Source organism: Pangasianodon hypophthalmus, chromosome 4 (genome assembly GCF_027358585.1).
Source record: "Pangasianodon hypophthalmus isolate fPanHyp1 chromosome 4, fPanHyp1.pri, whole genome shotgun sequence".
NCBI classification, from domain to species: Eukaryota; Metazoa; Chordata; class Actinopteri; order Siluriformes; family Pangasiidae; genus Pangasianodon; species Pangasianodon hypophthalmus.
The window spans coordinates 24,062,160-24,079,733 of NC_069713.1; the positions used below are offsets into that span (position 1 = coordinate 24,062,160).

Here is a 17,574-nt window from a genome sequence, read left to right on the forward strand (position 1 = left end):
TTTATAGTAATAGCTGTAGGATGGTGGGTGTAGTGTTTTTGTACAGGACTCATAACTTTAATCTCACTGTGATGCTGCACCTAGCAAGCACAATAATATGCTGCTGAATGCTCTGGCTTTATATTGGGGATTATCAGAACAATCATATTGTTTGCTGTCTTCTCTGATTGTAAGAACTCAAAGCCATAGTCATTACTGCGTTGTGCATTACTGATGTCCATATAACTCTCTAGAAAGGTTCACCATTTTTCTTCTGATACCAGTGAATGTGATAGTCACAGTCTGAAGGAAAAGTATGTTCTATCTTGGTGAGCTTGTTAGTAGGTTTAGTCATTAAGAACTTCTGATGCAGCTCCACAGCACTGTCCACTGTGGAAAAGGGTTAAAAAAAAGAAAAAGAAAAAAAAACCTCTAAGTAAAGAATGACTATGTTTCACTGAACAAATCACATCAGGTGAAGGATAAAAAGCTTTATAAAGGAAACAGAGAAAACGTGATAAAGAGAAGCAAATAGATTTAATGACTTGAAGCTTACCTGCACAGATTAGGAAAATCAGCAATACAAATGCTGATTATTAACATTATTAAGAGGACACACACACACACACACACACACATGCACATAGTTCCCCAACAGTTTCCATTCTAATCAAATTCTAATTTGGTTTGAAAGTTTCCAACAGGCTCCACAAAGTTCAGAGTACAGAACACATCTTAAAAATGTTTGAAAAGGTTTACTGTTGATAATAAATTGTGCTGTTTAATCATTAATAGCTGGTATGTTTTATGTCTTTTTTAATTTATTTATATTGTGAGAGGCACAGTAGCTCAGCAGGTAGCAATGCAGCCTCACAGTTCACAAAGCTCCAGTGAATATGTGTGTGTACTAGGGTGGACTGAACTGGGGTCCTATCCAGGTTGTATTCTCACCTCACTTTCAGTATTTGTGGTGTGTGTGTGTGTGTGTGTGTATATATATACATACATATACATATAATAATGACTAAACAGCACAGTACTGTGCGAAAGTCTTAGGCACAAGCAAAGAAATGCTGTAGAGCAAAGATGCCTTCAAAAATAATGAAACTAAATGTTTCTACATTAAAAAAATACTATAAAGAGCAGTAAACAGTAATAAATGAAACAAAGTCAATATTTGGTGTGATGATCCTTCGCTTTAAAAAAAATAGTAGTCTCGGGTACAATGTGTGCAGTTTTATAAGGAAATGAGCTGGAAGTGTTACTGAGCATCTTGCAGAAGCAGCCACAGTTCTTCTGGAGACTTTGACTGTCACACTTGCTTCTTATTTTTGCAGTAAAACCCAGCAGCCTTCATTATGTTTTTTTTGTCTGAAAAGTGTCTCTTACATAATATGTTGCTTTCTTTACTGACATACAAACATTTTTTGGTAACATTTAAATTTGTGCTGAAAAAATTTGGAAATCTAAAACGTTTTTGTACTGAATCAATATTGTAGAAGTCATAAAATAAAAATCTATAACAAAATTTGTACTTAAAAAAACAGGGTGTCTAAGACTTTTGAAAAGTGATCTCTTAATATGCTGCTTTCTTTACTATTTTATGTACTTTTCTGTAACATTTAATTTTGTGCTGGGAAACTAATGTTTGGAAATATAAATAAATAATAAAAAAAATAGGGTTCCTAAGACTAAGAATTTAAGCATAAATGCAAATCCTTGGATGCTGTATGACTAATGTAACAATGAAATACAAAGCAATGCTCGAAAGATAGTAGCATCGATAAATATATAGTCACAGTAGGTTTAAACAACTAAATCAGATTTATCTTTTGAAATATTTTGAAAATATGAAAATCTATATATAAAATATCAGAAAGGACAACATAATGGTGCGGCAAGTAGCAGGGGAAAATGTTAAAGTAATATTAAAGTATGGGGTTCAAAAACTTTAGGCTGCCAGTGTATTTGTGGTGGTGTGTTGAGTCATGTTGTTTGGTTGATGGACTGATCAGGACTTAACCTTTGCGTTTTTCTTGCACAGTAAGACAGAGGCGGTGCAGAAATACAGCACATTTTTCACCAGCAGTATCACATACGTCACTCTGAATAGATGCAGACTGCAGCTGAGCTCAAACACATCTGCACAAGAGGCACAAAGAAAAAAAAATCAAACTGATCAATTTGCTGCAAATCAGGAAATGTTCGTCTTGGCATTAAACATTTCGATAAACTTACCTAAAAGTACAATATTAAATTCCACATTAAATTATTTAGTGCTACTGCAGAATTCATCAGCATACTGAAATCATATTCAGCTCATTAAATAATGTTACCTTGTTTTATTTCTTTATCAGACATCTCAACTTCCTCTTCCCTCTCTTCTACTTCTACTTCTTTCGGAGTTGGGCAGACCATAACAGTGCTTGACTCAATCTCAGGATTGTCTTCCTCTGTAAGGAGTTCATCATCTGTAACAACATTGTGTAGATTCTGTAAATGTGAGAATACATTTGTAACCTTATCAGAGATGTTCTTATAACACAAAAAATAAAAAGGAAGGAAAACTTTATTTTGATTGTACATACAAAAGAAGAAATGTTATTGTCCCAAAAAAAAAAAAAAAGCTGAAATACATGTGTCTATGCAGGTCCAGAAACATAAGATTTTAATGTTGTATATACTTATACTGTTATGATGTAGTGTGTGATTGTATTGCATACTATATCATATACTATATATTTAAGATTTACCTCCAGATTGACATTGGAGGACATTCTGAGAACACATAAGAGCTGATCATTGACTTGCTACTACCTCTTGGAATGACAACTTTCTTGTCTTTAACGCGGCTGTCGTGTTGAACAGAGCAGGTGAATTTATTGTTCGTGACTTTGTGTTGGTCTACGATGAGCATGCTGGTTATGTAAACTTGACCCTTGTCTCTCTGCTCCAGCTGCTCATCATCTTTCAGCTCCACTTTACTTCCACGCTGATCTTCTGCTTGCCACGTGACTCTCAACAGATCCAGGAACATGCCTCTCACCTGGCACAGCAACACACGCTTTCCATTTGATTGAGGCTTGGATGCTGGGTACACGGACACTTGTGGCTCTATTACCACGTCATTCCCAGTGCCTGTAGATTTAGACGACATGCAAAGTTGCAGTTAATGAGCAATCCATAAACATGATGAGTGTAACTAATTTTATTTACACATTCCAGCAGTACTTTTGTGTCATATGAACAGGAATCAGGACTATCATGTGATATGCCCATTCACCTGTCCTATTATAAACTAACACTTTCAATACATCTTGTACAGTCAGTATTGATTCAGATAATTTGATTTTAATTGGGTTAAACAATATCCAGTGATATGGTCATCCAGGACTGAATAGTGACGTCCCTGAAATATGCTCCACTTATACTGAGTAAAAATGTTGGTTAGTAAAGAAATTATGTTTTCTTGTAAAAAAGCAAAAAATAAGCTATACTGTTTATACAAGATAATCTAGTCTATTATCTATAATCATGTAAAAATATTTGTGATTTAATAAATAAATAATAGCCGATTGCAACTGTTATGTACTATTTATTTAAGGTGCCAAATACAACTGTTTTTTGCAAATGATAAGATACAATGTGAACAACTGTTTTTCAGAGTATAGATAAATTTTGCAGCTTATCAGTTCAGTTAGGATATTTTCTAATTAAAAATGGGCTGCTTTTTAACAATCTTTTCTTTTGTTCCATATTAGTTTTACTTTATTATTTGCATTATTTTACATTATTTTAGTGACTTCACAGACATAAATCTTGAAGATTTTTTAATATTTCCTAATTAGAAATATTGACATTGTCTAATTAATGTCAGCAATTAGACACTGTCACAAGGTTACCCCCAAAATGTGTGGGTTCAATATATAATTTTTTCTGTTTGTCATTTTTGGTGCATTTAATTTTCTTTCTTTCATTGCATTTTATTTATAAATATGTCTAAATATTTATAAATATGTCTAAATATCTGCAATTATTTTTTTAAGCTTATATCAAGCTTATTTTTTATTTGTTCTTGCTTCCCCATTCTACTTTTATTTTTGTACCGTTTTTATATTCTATGAAATTCATTATCATATGAATTCATTCATTCCTTATCTAATTTCTTTTACATTGATTTTGCAGAAAAAGAGAAACTGCAAAACGCACACATACCTGGGACGAGTTCCAGATCCAAAGACTTTGTAGTCATCAATATACTGTAGTATATATACCCTGACTAAATCATATACTTCTAGACTTTCTAGACTTCTAGACTGTCTCTATATTCTAATCACTGATTCTATTAGCTAAATAGAAATATTGAAGACATTGAAAGCCAGGACTATCTGCATGCATTATGATTTATTTAATAATTAAACAACAAGTTTCCTTAAGATGGCCTAAAGACATTTCTAGAATGCAGTAGAAAATACAGTCTTTCTTACCTGTTATATAAAGTCTTGTGCCTGAGCCGAAGACCTTAGAATAAGTGTTGCTCCACCAGCTTCCCACAGCAAAATGTCCAATGACAAAAATGACTTCACAGACATAGTGTAAGATCTTTGTCTTAAAATATAGGATAAATATTAATATCAAATTTATTTTACAGAGAAATCGCACATATATGGATTTCAGCTTGAAATCATGTACATAATAGTGGGTATTGTTCTTGAGAAGGCAAACCAAATTCAAATTAAGATATTTCAGTAAATTAATCATAATCCTACCACTGGGTGCTGAAATAGCTAGCACACCCCTATCAAATTTATACCACATTAATGTTAATTAGGTGCACATCAGATATCTATGAATATCAAAGTGGCGTTTATAATAAGAACTAGTAGCAGGGGTTGTTTTTTGGCACTACTTTTGGGCTTGTTTTTCCTACAGTGGTGTTGGTGAGTTTGTGATGGCATCGTTGATGGCATCATGAACTTATAAGTGTACCGAGGCATTTTTGATGCAAACTTGCAAAAATCCGCAATGAAATTATTCATGTCAAAGAAGTCTATTTTTTCAGCAGGATAATAATAATAATCCAAAGCATTCCAGACTCTTTTCGAAAGAATACTTCCCAGAGCCCTGACCGAAACCTTATAGAGGATCTGTGGGATGCAACGGAGAAGAAATTAGCAGGTTGTTGATGCTCTAGTGTGGATGAATTGAACGATTTGTTGGTTGAAACTTGGAGGAAACTTACACCACAACTGTTACAGAAACTGGTTGAGTCCATGCCCAGATTCTGTCAAGAAGTTCTGTGAAACAAAGGCTGTGAAACTAAATGCTAAAACACTGTAATTGATATTTAATGAAACCTATGTTGAGTGTCCAAACATGTTTTTGTCTAATTATGACCAGTATATATAATATTTTTAGAATAATTATGAACATAAATGTTTTCTAATGTAGTGAAACTCATACCTTTGTAAATGTGGCTTAAGTGTCTAAATACTTTTTTTAGACAAATAAAGAAAATAGTCATTGTGGTATGTGCAAAAAGTTCATATACCCTTCCAGTTATCTCACAACTTACTTAACTCCTTAGGCCTTAATTGATTCATAAGGACTCATTAGGCAGGTCAAGAATTGTCATTAGGAATAACAATTCCAGAACGTAATAAATGCTCTGACTCTTCAAACCCTGTGCTAACATTTAACAACCATGGGCTGATCTAAGAAGCTGACTGAAAATACGAATTAAGAATCTGTCATGAGGATCTGAGGAGGTCAAGGCAAGATCTAGAGGACTAAGAAAACTCTCAGATAGAACTGCGTGGATGCTGGTTAGAAAGGCAAAGCAAAAGCCTCATATGACACTAAGGACATGCAGGAAGGTTTAGCTGGCACAAGAGTGGTGATGCACCATTCTACTATGTTCTACTGTGCAGTGTTGCTTGCACAAACAGGACTTGCATGAAAGAGTCAGAAGGAAAATTACCTGCAACTTCATCACAATAGTCAACATGTTCAGGGCACATGTTCAGGGAAGCAGCAACTGACAGCGACTTCACCAACTTGGAGGAATATGCGACATCAGTGACCAGCTATATCAGCAAGTGCAAGATGACGTCACCGTCTCCAAGACCATCGCCACACGCACCAACCAGAAGCCGTGGATGAGAGGTGCGTGTGCTACTGAGGACCCGAGACTCCGCCTTCAGAGCAGGCGACAAGGTGGACCTAAGAATAGCGAGGGCCAAACTGTCCCGGGCCATCAGAGAGGCAAAGCACACACATGCTCAGAGAATCCACAACAATTTCAAGGCCAGCAGAGCCAAGCGGCACATGTGGCAGGGCATCCAGACCATCACAAACTACAGGACAACCTCACCTGCCTGTGACAGTGATGCCTCCCTCCCAGATGCGCTGAACTACTTCCACGCTCGGGTCGAGGCACAGAATGGCTTGACGGCGAGGAAGACCGCCCCTCCTCCCAATGACCAGGTGCTGTGTCTAACCACGGCCGATGTGAGGAAGACTCTACACAGAGTCAACCTACGGAAGGCTGCTGGACCAGACAACATTCCTGGCAGGGTGCTCAGAGGATGTGCAGACCAGTTGGCAGATGTCTTCATGGACATCTTCAACACCTCCCTGAGCAGCAGCGTTGTTCCGAAGTGCTTCAAGGCCACCACCATCGTCCCTGTGCCAAAGATGTCTTCAGTGTCCTGCCTCAATGACTGCCGTCCTGTTGCACTTACACCCATCATGATGAAGTGCTTCGAGAGGCTCGTCTTGAGGCACATCAAGACCCTGCTGTCCCCCTCACTGGACCCCCTGAAATTCGCTTACCGCCCCAACCGCTCATCAGATGATGCCATCACCACCACCCTCCATCTGGCCCTCACCCACCTGGACAAAAAAGACACATATATTCGAATGCTGTTCATAGACTTCAGTTCAGCATTCAACACAATCATTCCTCAGCACCTGATTGGAAAGCTGAACCTGCTGGGCCTGAACACCTCCCTCTGTAACTGGATCCTGGACTTCCTGACTGGGAGACCTCAGTCAGTCCGGATCGGGAAAAGCATCTCCAACACCACCACACTGAGCACTGGGGCCCCACAGGGCTGTGTGCTCAGTCCATTGCTGTTCACTTTGCTGACTCACGACTGTGTAGCAATGCACAGCTCGAATCACATCATCAAGTTCACCGATGACACGACCGTGGTGGGTCTCATCAGCAAGAACGACGAGTCAACATACAGAGAGAAGGTGCAGCGGCTAACGGACTGGTGCAGAGCCAACAACCTGTCTCTGAACGTGGACAAAACTAAAGAGATGGTTGTTGACTTCAGAAGAGCACAGAACCACCACTCTCCGCTGAACATCGGCGGCTCCTCCATGGAGATCGTCAAGAACACCAAGTTTCTTGGCGTTCACCTGGCGGAGAACCTCACCTGGTCGCTCAACACCAGTTCCACAACTAAGAAAGCCCAGCAGTGCCTGTACTTTCTGAGAAGACTGAGGAAAGCACATCTCCCACCCCCCATCCTCTCAATATCTACAGAGGGACTATTGAGCGCAATTGTACCATCTCGGATCGCAAGACCCTGTTGGTTGGAGGTTCCCGCCTCCGCCCTAGAACATTTTGCATGTTCTCCCTGTACTTCAGGGTCCCTGTGCTTCATCTGGGTACTCTGGTTTCCTCCCCCAGTCTAAAGACATGAATTGTAGGCTGAGTGGCATCTCTAAATTGTCCATATTGTGTGAATGGGTGTGAGCGTGTGTATGCGATTGTGCCTGTGATGGGTTGTCACCCCATCCAGGGTGTCCCCTGCCTTGTGCCCAAGTCCCCTGGGATAGGTTCCAGGCTCCCAGTGACCCTGAGTAGGATAAGCGGTACAGAAAATGGATGGATGGTGGTATTGCACTAGCAAGAGTGTGGTTATACTGAATATTATAATTGCATTATTGCAAGTGTGATATTGCAACAGTTCTATAAATAAGAAATTAATATTGAGTAAGTGACATTTCGGACAATATGGAAAAAAGTTTTGTTTATTTTTGCTCCCTAGCTAGCTCACATTGATTTGTACATTCCTGTTAAAGATGCTTCATGTAAAACTGGCATCCCTTCTTTCTTTTCACCTTCATCCAATGAGCTTTCATATTTTAAGTTAAATATATCATTTGCCATGTCCAACGATGATGTCACTAACTATACTGTAGTAACAGTTTCAAGCAAGGAAGTGAAATTTTATGTGGTGAACACAGACGAGTGGAGTGATACACACAGTTAAACGTCCCATTGCAGTTATAGTAAATATAGGCACTCTTGGAATGCTGCTCGACCAATCAAATTAGTGGACCGGAACTAACTGTTGTAGAAGTATTAATACAGGCTTATTTTTAGACCTTATTGTAAAGTGTTACCCTAAAATTATACATATTTTGTCACTGAGTGTGTGGACATAATAATTAAACAATTTGTAGATTATGTCAGGAATTCTGTAACAGTAAAATGCAGTGTAAACTAAAATTTGACCCACCTCATCACTTCATTAAATAACACTTTAGAAGGCTAAAATTTGAGATGTGCATCATTCATACATAGTCTACTGATATAACAACAAAGAAAACTTTTCATGAAGAACAAAAAAAAAAAAAAACTTAGACATGAGATAGAATTAGTGATGGATCCTATAGGACTGTCTTCATGTACGAAGAGTGATTTAGTTGGATTTCATATAAATGATGAAGTGTGTTAGTGAGGTAAATTATTCAGCATGCAGTTATGGTAAGAAGCTGTAGGATGGTGGGTGCAGTGTTGTAGAGTTTTTGTACAGAACTCGTAGCTTTAATATCACTGTGATGCTGCACCCAGCAGGCACAATAATATGTTGCTGAATGCTCTGGCTTTACATTGGGGATTACCAGAACAAATTTATTGCTTGCTGGCTTCTCTGATTGTAAGAACCCAAAGCCATGGTCATTTCTGCGTTGTGCATTACTGATCTCCACATACTGAACTCTCTTGAAAGGTTTGCCGTCTTTCTTCTGATACCAGTGAATGTAATAATAACAGTCTGAAGGAAAGGTACATTCTATCTTGGTGTCAGGTTTAATATTTAAGAGCTTCTGATGCAGCTCCACAGCACCGTCCACTGTGAAAAAGGACAAAAAAAATTCTATAAGTGAAGACTGTCCTTACTGACCAAATCACATCAGGTGAAGGATAAAAAGCTTTATAAAGGAAATAGAGAAAACTTGATAAAGGGAAGCAAATAGATTTAAATGCTTGAAGCTTACCTGCACAGTTTAGGGAAATCAGCAATATAAAATGCAATATGAGATGCATGGCAACTGTAAGTTGTGTAAAAAGCTCTGTGGAAACTGCATCAGCAGATACTGATTACACAATGAACATTATTAAGAGGAGCTCATTGTGCAGTTTACTCCTCCTTCCGGTGAACCACTCAGTGTCCCTCTTTTAAAATAACTTGTTTTACAGCAGCAGAAGTACACAGAATATCAAACTGATTATTATATTTTCTATTACTGTAAGAATGTCTTCAGTCAGTATATTAGGATTATTACATGAAAAATGGTATGCAATAAAATGCATGTGCAAGACTTATTCAAAGAAATTTTCTGTTGTGAGCATGTAGTTTAGTCACAAAAATATTTAAGTGTCAAGAAAACAAAGGAGTGTCCCTGCTAGTGGCTTAGCCTGTTTTTTTTGGTAGGTTCTTTATCTAAATATTGATTCTAGGATTCATCTCCTTCATGTATTCTCGCATCCCCAGTTGCTACCACTAACATGTTTCAAAATGGATTTTGAGTGGTATTTTGCATTAGATTTTCAAAACTGTTCAAATTTGTGTTTAGATGAAACAATTATTCTTCTCAAAGAAGAATCTTCACTGAAAATCAGCTTGTCGTGCGCGTTATACTTTGCTCAGACACACGTTGTCTCTTTATTCCATCCCCTTTTATCTTCTTCTAGGTGTTGCTTGAGGTTTGATTTGCCAACTTGATACTAAAGTCATCTTTTACCTGTCCTTTACATAATCCCACTGAGAGCAAAATCTCTTTTGTAGACATATCTGTTATCATATCAAGTAGCATAAGGCAAAGCAAGTATACACAACAAAAACCCAACACATACACACACACATACACAAACAACACTGACTTACAAATCAGAACAGATGAAATGACACTATTTTACCAAACATTTTGAAATCAGCATGTGGAGCAAGTGGATTAATACTGTATAATTTTAATACTTTCTAAATGCATCTGCAATGTGTAGACCGTGTATCTCTAGTACACACACTCCCACTAGTCCTACAATATAATGGCAGACAGTATTCAGAATGATTACCACAAGAGGGCTGCAGAGTTCTGTGGCACAGTTTAGCTGTTCATACTTGTTTTTTCACGTCTCAAGAAGGAGAAAGTCCAAGAATATGAGTTTAGCACTACACTCGTATACAGTATCTTCAAAATCAGGTATAAGATTGCCATAAAATGTAAGCTATAATATATAATATACAGTATATTGCATATATACACCCTGTTGTAGTGAAATGTAAAGATATAAACATGAAAATATAGAGCAAATTTTAATACACGGCTTCAGGTTTAATTACTTTGGCATAACCTCAAGAGGATCACAGATGTGTGTTTACTTTGCAGGTAGAAGCTGGTCTATCATGCTTAATATAATATAATAAAAAAAAACTGTGGAACCACAGAGAGTTTCATGGAAAGTACAGTGAGAGTCCAGGTGCATCATCACTGATAAACATGATGAATGACACACAGTTTCTCAGAACTGCCTCTGATTCCAACTGTGCATTTATATTTTTTATTCATATTTATTTATATAGAAATCATACTTATTTATATAGAAATCAGTTACATAGATAGTTACCACCCACACCATCTGTCATCGTCGTAGTGACGATATTAACATAAATGACTGGAAATGTTTTTAAAATGTTATCATGTTAATATCAAGTTGCACTGAAGGAAGGCCATGTAGAGACCCTCAGTGAAACCACCATACAGAGGCTCAGAGAATCACACACACACACACACACACACACACACACACATCCTGCAGAAGCAAATAGCTTATCAGCTCAGCACATTGTTTTCAAGATGCTGCATGTGGTTTATTTCTAGTAAATGCACTCAGCTGCACTGCATGCAAAACCCACCACACTATCCCCTTCACACACACACACACACACACACACACACACACACACACACACACACACACACAGTTTCCATCCTAAAGAAATCTTTAATGTACAAAACAGGGTTTACATTAATAATAATAATAATAATAATAATAACAATAATAATACATATAAAGTGCAACAGGGCTTTATCTTACATTCATGTCAGACATCAGTTGGTGTGTAATATCCTTCCAATACTTGCAGAAGTAAATAAATAAAAAAGAAATAACTACAGAAATAAAGCAAGATGCTAAAAATTCTGTCACAATAATTCTCTGCTTGAAAGTTATCAGAAATGAAGGTTATGTGTTTGCTTCTTTTCTATGTATCCTCTCTGTTATTACACCTGGGACTCAGGCTATGGATGGATAATATAACCAATAGATTATATTTGTTAAGATGGATATCTACACACAATAAACATTAGATTCTACAAAATATGTTCATACTTTTGTAATTTATATTTCTTTAAATGCATAAATCTATGCTAAAAAGACACAAGCTGTAGATCAAGGACCTGCCATGTCTGTAATAGTCTAAATAATGAAATGAGGCTCATAGAATGGACCACAAATCTACCGTGCCTATTTAATCAGAAATCTCAAAGACAGTTGTGTGAAGTGCACTGCATGTGTTTTACCGGTATGAAATTTATAGATCAGACTTCCCCTAAGGTGTCATACTGAAACCCTCTTAACTATACACTGCCCGTCAAACATTTAGGGGCACGTTTTATTTTTATTTTTCGACAATCTCAAGCTATGTAAAGCTGTACAGTAGATATTAGGAGAGAGGAAGGAAGCAATGCTATAACTAATGCAATCGATATTAAACCAGTTGAGATGCTCTGGTAAGATTTGGTTTGAAATTTCCAACAGGCTCCAAAAAAAGGCCAGAACATCTCTCAAGAATGTTTGAAAAAGTTTACTGTTAAGAATACATTGTGCTGTTTAGTCTTTACAACTAGTATGCCTTATACTTTGTCGTGACCATGACCAGAATAAAGCAGTTACTGAAGAATGACCAACTTTTGGTAAGTAGTGTAAATATTCAAAATAATGCACACTATCCCATCTTATAATTTTTATTTTCATATACATAATGTGTGTGAATGTGTGTGAATGACAGTAAAGAAAATCACAAAAGAAATATGATCTTTATTTTTAATGACTGTGCTAGAAGTTCTAATGTAAATGCCGGCAAAAGACAGTAAATACAATCATTGGATACTATATGACTAATGTAAAAAAAAATACAAAGCAATGCTCAAAAGATAGTAGCATATATATGTAAAATTAAGTAATATTGCATGAGCAATAGTGCGGTTATACTGAATTTCGGCACGGCTGTGATTCGTTGTAAGCACTAGTGCTATAGCTAGTCAGTATAACCACACGATTCTGAGTGTGGTATTGCTTTTATATTACAGTTGTATAAACAAGAAATTAATATCGAGTAACTGACATTTCAGAGGCTAAATGTTTTGTTTATTTTTGCTCTGCTAGCAGAAAAAGGTCATGAAGAAGCTAAACTCAATTTATAGCCTGTTGGCTAGCTGGCTAGTTAGCTTACATTGATTTGTACATTTCTGTTAAAGGTGCTTCTGGTGAAATTGGATTCCCTTCTTCCTTTTCATCTTTGTCTGATGAGCCTTCATATTTAACTCAAAAGTTATATTTCTGAAAATATTGTTTGCCATGTACACTGATGATGTCACTAACACTACTGTAGTAACCGTTTCGAGCTAGATACAAATCCCAGTGTGGTTATACTAAATATAAGCACTCTTGAAACGCCACTCGACCAATCAAATTAGTGGACCGGAACTAATTGCTGTGTAAATATGTATATAAACACAGTAGGTTTAAAAGACTTGTCTACTCAAAAGAAGAATGCAAATGTAAATCTATAAATCAGATATAAGGGAGGGTGATGTGGTGTTCAAATGGTGATTAAAAACTTTTGACTGTCAGTGGATTTGTGGTGGCGTGTGAAGTCGTGTTGTTTGGTGCATTTCTCTTGGACAGAAAGACAGAGACGGTGCAGAAATACAGCACGTTCTTCACCAGCAGTATCACATACGTCACGCTGAACAGATACAGACTGCACCTGAGCTCAAACACACCTACACAAGAGACACAAAGGAACAGAAATGTTATTCTGTGTAAAGGTAATTTATAAGCATACTGAATGATATTCAGCCCAGTGGAGAGATCTTACATATTCTCCTAAATGTAAATCATTAGACAAGAAGTAATCACTGATTTATCTTTTTACCAAAAGTCATGAAATTCTCCTCTTCCTCCTCGTGTACTTTTGGCATTGGACAGTTTTTTTTCCTAGTTTTGTGTTTTACTGTAAGAAATTAATAACAATATACAGTTAATATAATATAATATAATATAATATAATATAATATAATATAAGGTGAATGTAACAATGCTTTCAATTTTTTCATGAGAAAAAAAGAAACGAAATGAAGAAACTAATATGAATGCACTTGTAAAAGCCAAAAATGAGCAAAACAGTAAAATAAAAAAATATATGCAAATGCATGAAAATATTTGTTATATGATGGATGTGGTTTAATGTGTTAAACTTGTGCTACTGATTGTAAATAGTAAAAAATAAATCATGTGACGGGATTGATTTGAGAGATTAGATACAGTAGGTCAATGGAACACAAAGTAAGTATGAAAAGTAGGAATGAAGAGTAGTACATACATTAGCCACAGCCAAATATGAATAAGTGGTAAATAAGTTATATTTTTTGTAATACTTTTTTAACAGTTCATTGTCTATTGCAAGTACTGTGGTTGCAATGTAATGGTGTATGTTATGCTATAATGTAGCATTTAATTGTATTGCACACTAAATACCATTTGTAAGTTTCAAAAGAGAAGGCACATAAGCTGATCATTGCCTTCTTGTTACCTCTTGGAATGTTTAATTTCTTGTCGTCAAAGCTGCTTTCGTGTTGAACAGAGCAGGTGAATTTACTGTTCTTGGCTTTGTGTTGGTCTATTATGAGCATGCTGGTTATTCGGACTTCCTGACCATCATCTCTTTGCTCCAGCTGCTCATCACCGCTTAGTTCCACTTTTCTTCCACGCTGATCTTCTGCTTGCCACCTGAATCTCACCAGGTCGGGGAACATGCCCCTCGCCTGGCACAGCAACACATGCTTTCCATTTGATTGAGGCCTGGACACTGGGTACACGGACACTTGAGGCTGTTTGACCTGGTTCTTTCCAGTGCTTGTATCTTTAGAGGAAAAGCAAATGTTCCAATTAGTGAGTAATGAATAAAGATGATGAGAGAAAAACTAATTGCACATTCCAGCAATGGTTTTATGTCATATGAATGTACTAATACTAACCTGTTGCAAACCAATATAATTCAGTTCATACTGTTTATTTAACAAGCCAAATACAACTGTTGTTTTGCAAGTGATCAGATACATAGTAAACTGTTTATAGAGTTTTATAGAGTAAATATATTTATTTTGGCTGATTATATTAAAAAAAACTAAATTTTGGACACTTTTTCAGATCTAGCTTCTCACAAAAATATCAAGAGTCTTTTATGAGACAAAATACACCAAGTCTATAATTAAGTATTCTTGAAATATTCAGTTCTATGTTATATTTAATTTCATACCTATGTAGAAAGGTTTAAAACCACAAGATTTTTCAGAATTTTTATTTTTTAATATTACTTAGATGGAATCTGTAACATTTTTTATTTAGCTCAACAGTTTTTTTTTTTTATCCCAGTATATGATAAAAATATGGGCTCCTCCACAATTCTTTTTTTGTATATGTATTACTTCATCATTTACTTATCTTTTACATTATTTTACTGTTTTATTGTTGCATGTAAATCTTTAAACTAACAAACACTACATTACTAAAGTTGCCTCGTCTAGCTTTATTCATTTTAGCTGAGTTCCACACCCAAATAGCTGTAGCATACTGTTTCGCATCTAGATATCTAAACAGTCTGTCTAGAATGTCTAAAACATCAGTTTTTTTATTTTCAAATTTTTATTACCTAGAAATATTGTTCTTGATTTATCAAAATCAATTATTTTTAAATGTATTGTTTTCTGTTTGTCAGTTTTGTTAGCTTGTTGTTTTTCAACATTTTGGTGCATTTAATTTTCAGATCCATTTCTTCATAAAATATTTATAATTGGACACCTCGGCTAAATTTATTTAAAAAAATCATTCCTTCCTCTGCACTGATTTTCTTTCAATGATTAACTTTTTTAAAATGTATTTTTATTTCACTATTCTACTTTAATCATTTTAAATTCTATAAAATTATTCATTTCAATTAATTTACACTGCACTGATTTTTTACGCTCAATTCGTTTACACTGATTTTACTGTTTAATCAAAAATAAAAGTTGACTTGACAAAAAAGAAACTACAACAAGCTACACCAAATACTTCAAAAAATACTTCTAAGTCATCTAAACAACCTTTTTACTAGTTTTTACTAAACACACATACTAGTTTTATTAGATGTTTTATTAGATGTTTAATAGCCAGGATAATTTTCATGCAGGATGAATTATTTAATAATAGATTTAATAATTAGACATTGTCACAAGTTTGCTTAAAAGCCTAAAAAAAAAAAAAAGTTCCTAGAATAACGTAGAAGAACTCTTTCTTGCCTGTAACGTAAAGTCTTGTTCCTGAGCCGAAGATCTTCTTTAGCCAGGATCCCACAGCAAGATGTCCAGTAACAAAATTGACTTCATAGACATGTAATATGTTTGTCTTGAAATGTAACATAAATATTCATATCAAATATATTGTACAGAGAAACCATGTAGATGTGAAATCTTTCAGCTTGAAACCCTGCAAATAATATTGAGTAACAGATGAATTACTCTTGAGAAGACAAACTAAATTCAAATGAAGATATTTCAGTAAATTAACCATAAGCCTACCACTAGGTGATCAAATAGCTGGCACACCCCTACCAAATTTATACCACACTAATGTTGATTATGTACAAATCAGACATCTATGGATAGTAAACTGTCATTTATGATAGACACTGTGATTTTATCGTTGGTAGTAATAATGGACCAAATCAGTGGAAGATCAAATCAAAGCCTAAACTTCATTACAAAACTCCACACCAGTTCTGAGAAATGAGATGGAAAGGTCATTATGTATCTAATAGCTCAAATACTGAGAGATAAACAGAAATCTTAAAGTGACCATAAAAAAGACCATTTCCAAATAAATGTATTGAATCTAAATTAAATAAGCAGCAGTACTGAGAAATAACTGTTTTCTTATTTCTTTTATGGTCAAAGAAATGAAGATCAACAGCTAAAATGTTAAATTACGAAGTTTATTAAAACTTAACTAACTATTTTCTTCATGATGAATTAAAATATTAATACACTGATCCTTAGATCAAAAGAAAATAATGAAGTAGTATATGAATAGCTTTTAATAGTTAACTCATTCTGTGAATCAATGAACATTTATATTGTGATGTCTGTTTGGAAACAATGCAGTTTATTCATGTATGACTCAAAGGCTCTTAATGTATACACATTATTATTTCCTGATATGCTAAGGATTAGTGCATGTATTAATTCATCATCATGAAAGCATTAGTACATACCACATAATACATATGTGGTAGCTGATAAGTCAACACCTTGAACTCTTTGTCATGTTCCTCAAACCATTCCTGAACAATTTTTGCAGTGTGGCAGGGTGCATTATCCTGCTGAAAGAGGCCACTGCCATTAGGGGTGTACTTGGTCTGCAACAATGTTTAGGCAGGTGGTACATGTCAAAATAACATCCACATTAATTCCAGGATTTCCCAGCAGAACACTGACCAGAGCATCATACTGCCTCGACCAGCTTGCGTTCCTCCCATAGTGCATCCTGGTGCCATCTCTTCCCCAGATAAGCAACAAACGTGCACCTGGCCATCCACATGATGTAACAGAAAACGTGATTCATCAGTCCAGGCCACCTTCTTCCACTGCTCCAAGGTCCAGTTGTAGGCACTTTCACTCTGACCGGTCTGCAGCTAGGCAGCCCTATATGCAGCAAGCTGCGATGCACTCCGTGTTCTGACACCTTTCTATCATAGCCAGCATTAACTTTTTCATCAATTTGTGCTACAGTAGCTATTCTGTGGGATTGGACCAGACGGGCTAGCCTTCGCTCCCAACATGCATCAGTGAGCCTTGAGCACCCATGACCCTGTCACCAGTTCACCTTTTGTCCTTCCTTGGACCACTTTTTGTAGGTACTAACCACTGCATACCAGGAACACCCCAAAAGACCTGCCGTTTTAGAGATGCTCT

General features: G+C 36.1%; 1 protein-coding gene across 1 annotated transcript; it reads right to left on the reverse strand.

Annotated features, from left to right (window-relative positions):
• Positions 1-406: 406 nt before the first annotated feature.
• Positions 407-10,925, reverse strand: LOC113540008 (immunoglobulin gamma-1 heavy chain). Its single transcript, XM_034303846.2, has 7 exons — positions 10,907-10,925; positions 9,277-9,375; positions 8,848-9,131; positions 4,467-4,587; positions 2,797-3,117; positions 2,316-2,450; positions 407-2,121 (listed from the first exon to the last, which is right to left on the reverse strand). Exons 1-7 carry the CDS (start codon positions 10,923-10,925, stop codon positions 1,991-1,993), a joined length of 1,110 nt encoding a protein of 369 aa, XP_034159737.1. The 3' UTR covers positions 407-1,990.
• Positions 10,926-17,574: the final 6,649 nt, after the last annotated feature.

Bases quoted from the DNA above. Each gene is read 5' to 3' on its own strand.
- LOC113540008 (XM_034303846.2), bottom strand. The intron at 9,132-9,276 runs GTAAGCTTCAAG...CCTTTTTCACAG, and splicing joins GATTTCCCTAAACTGTGCAG to TGGACGGTGCTGTGGAGCTG. The intron at 3,118-4,466 runs GTAAGAAAGACT...CTAAATCTACAG, and splicing joins CACAAGACTTTATATAACAG to GCACTGGGAATGACGTGGTA.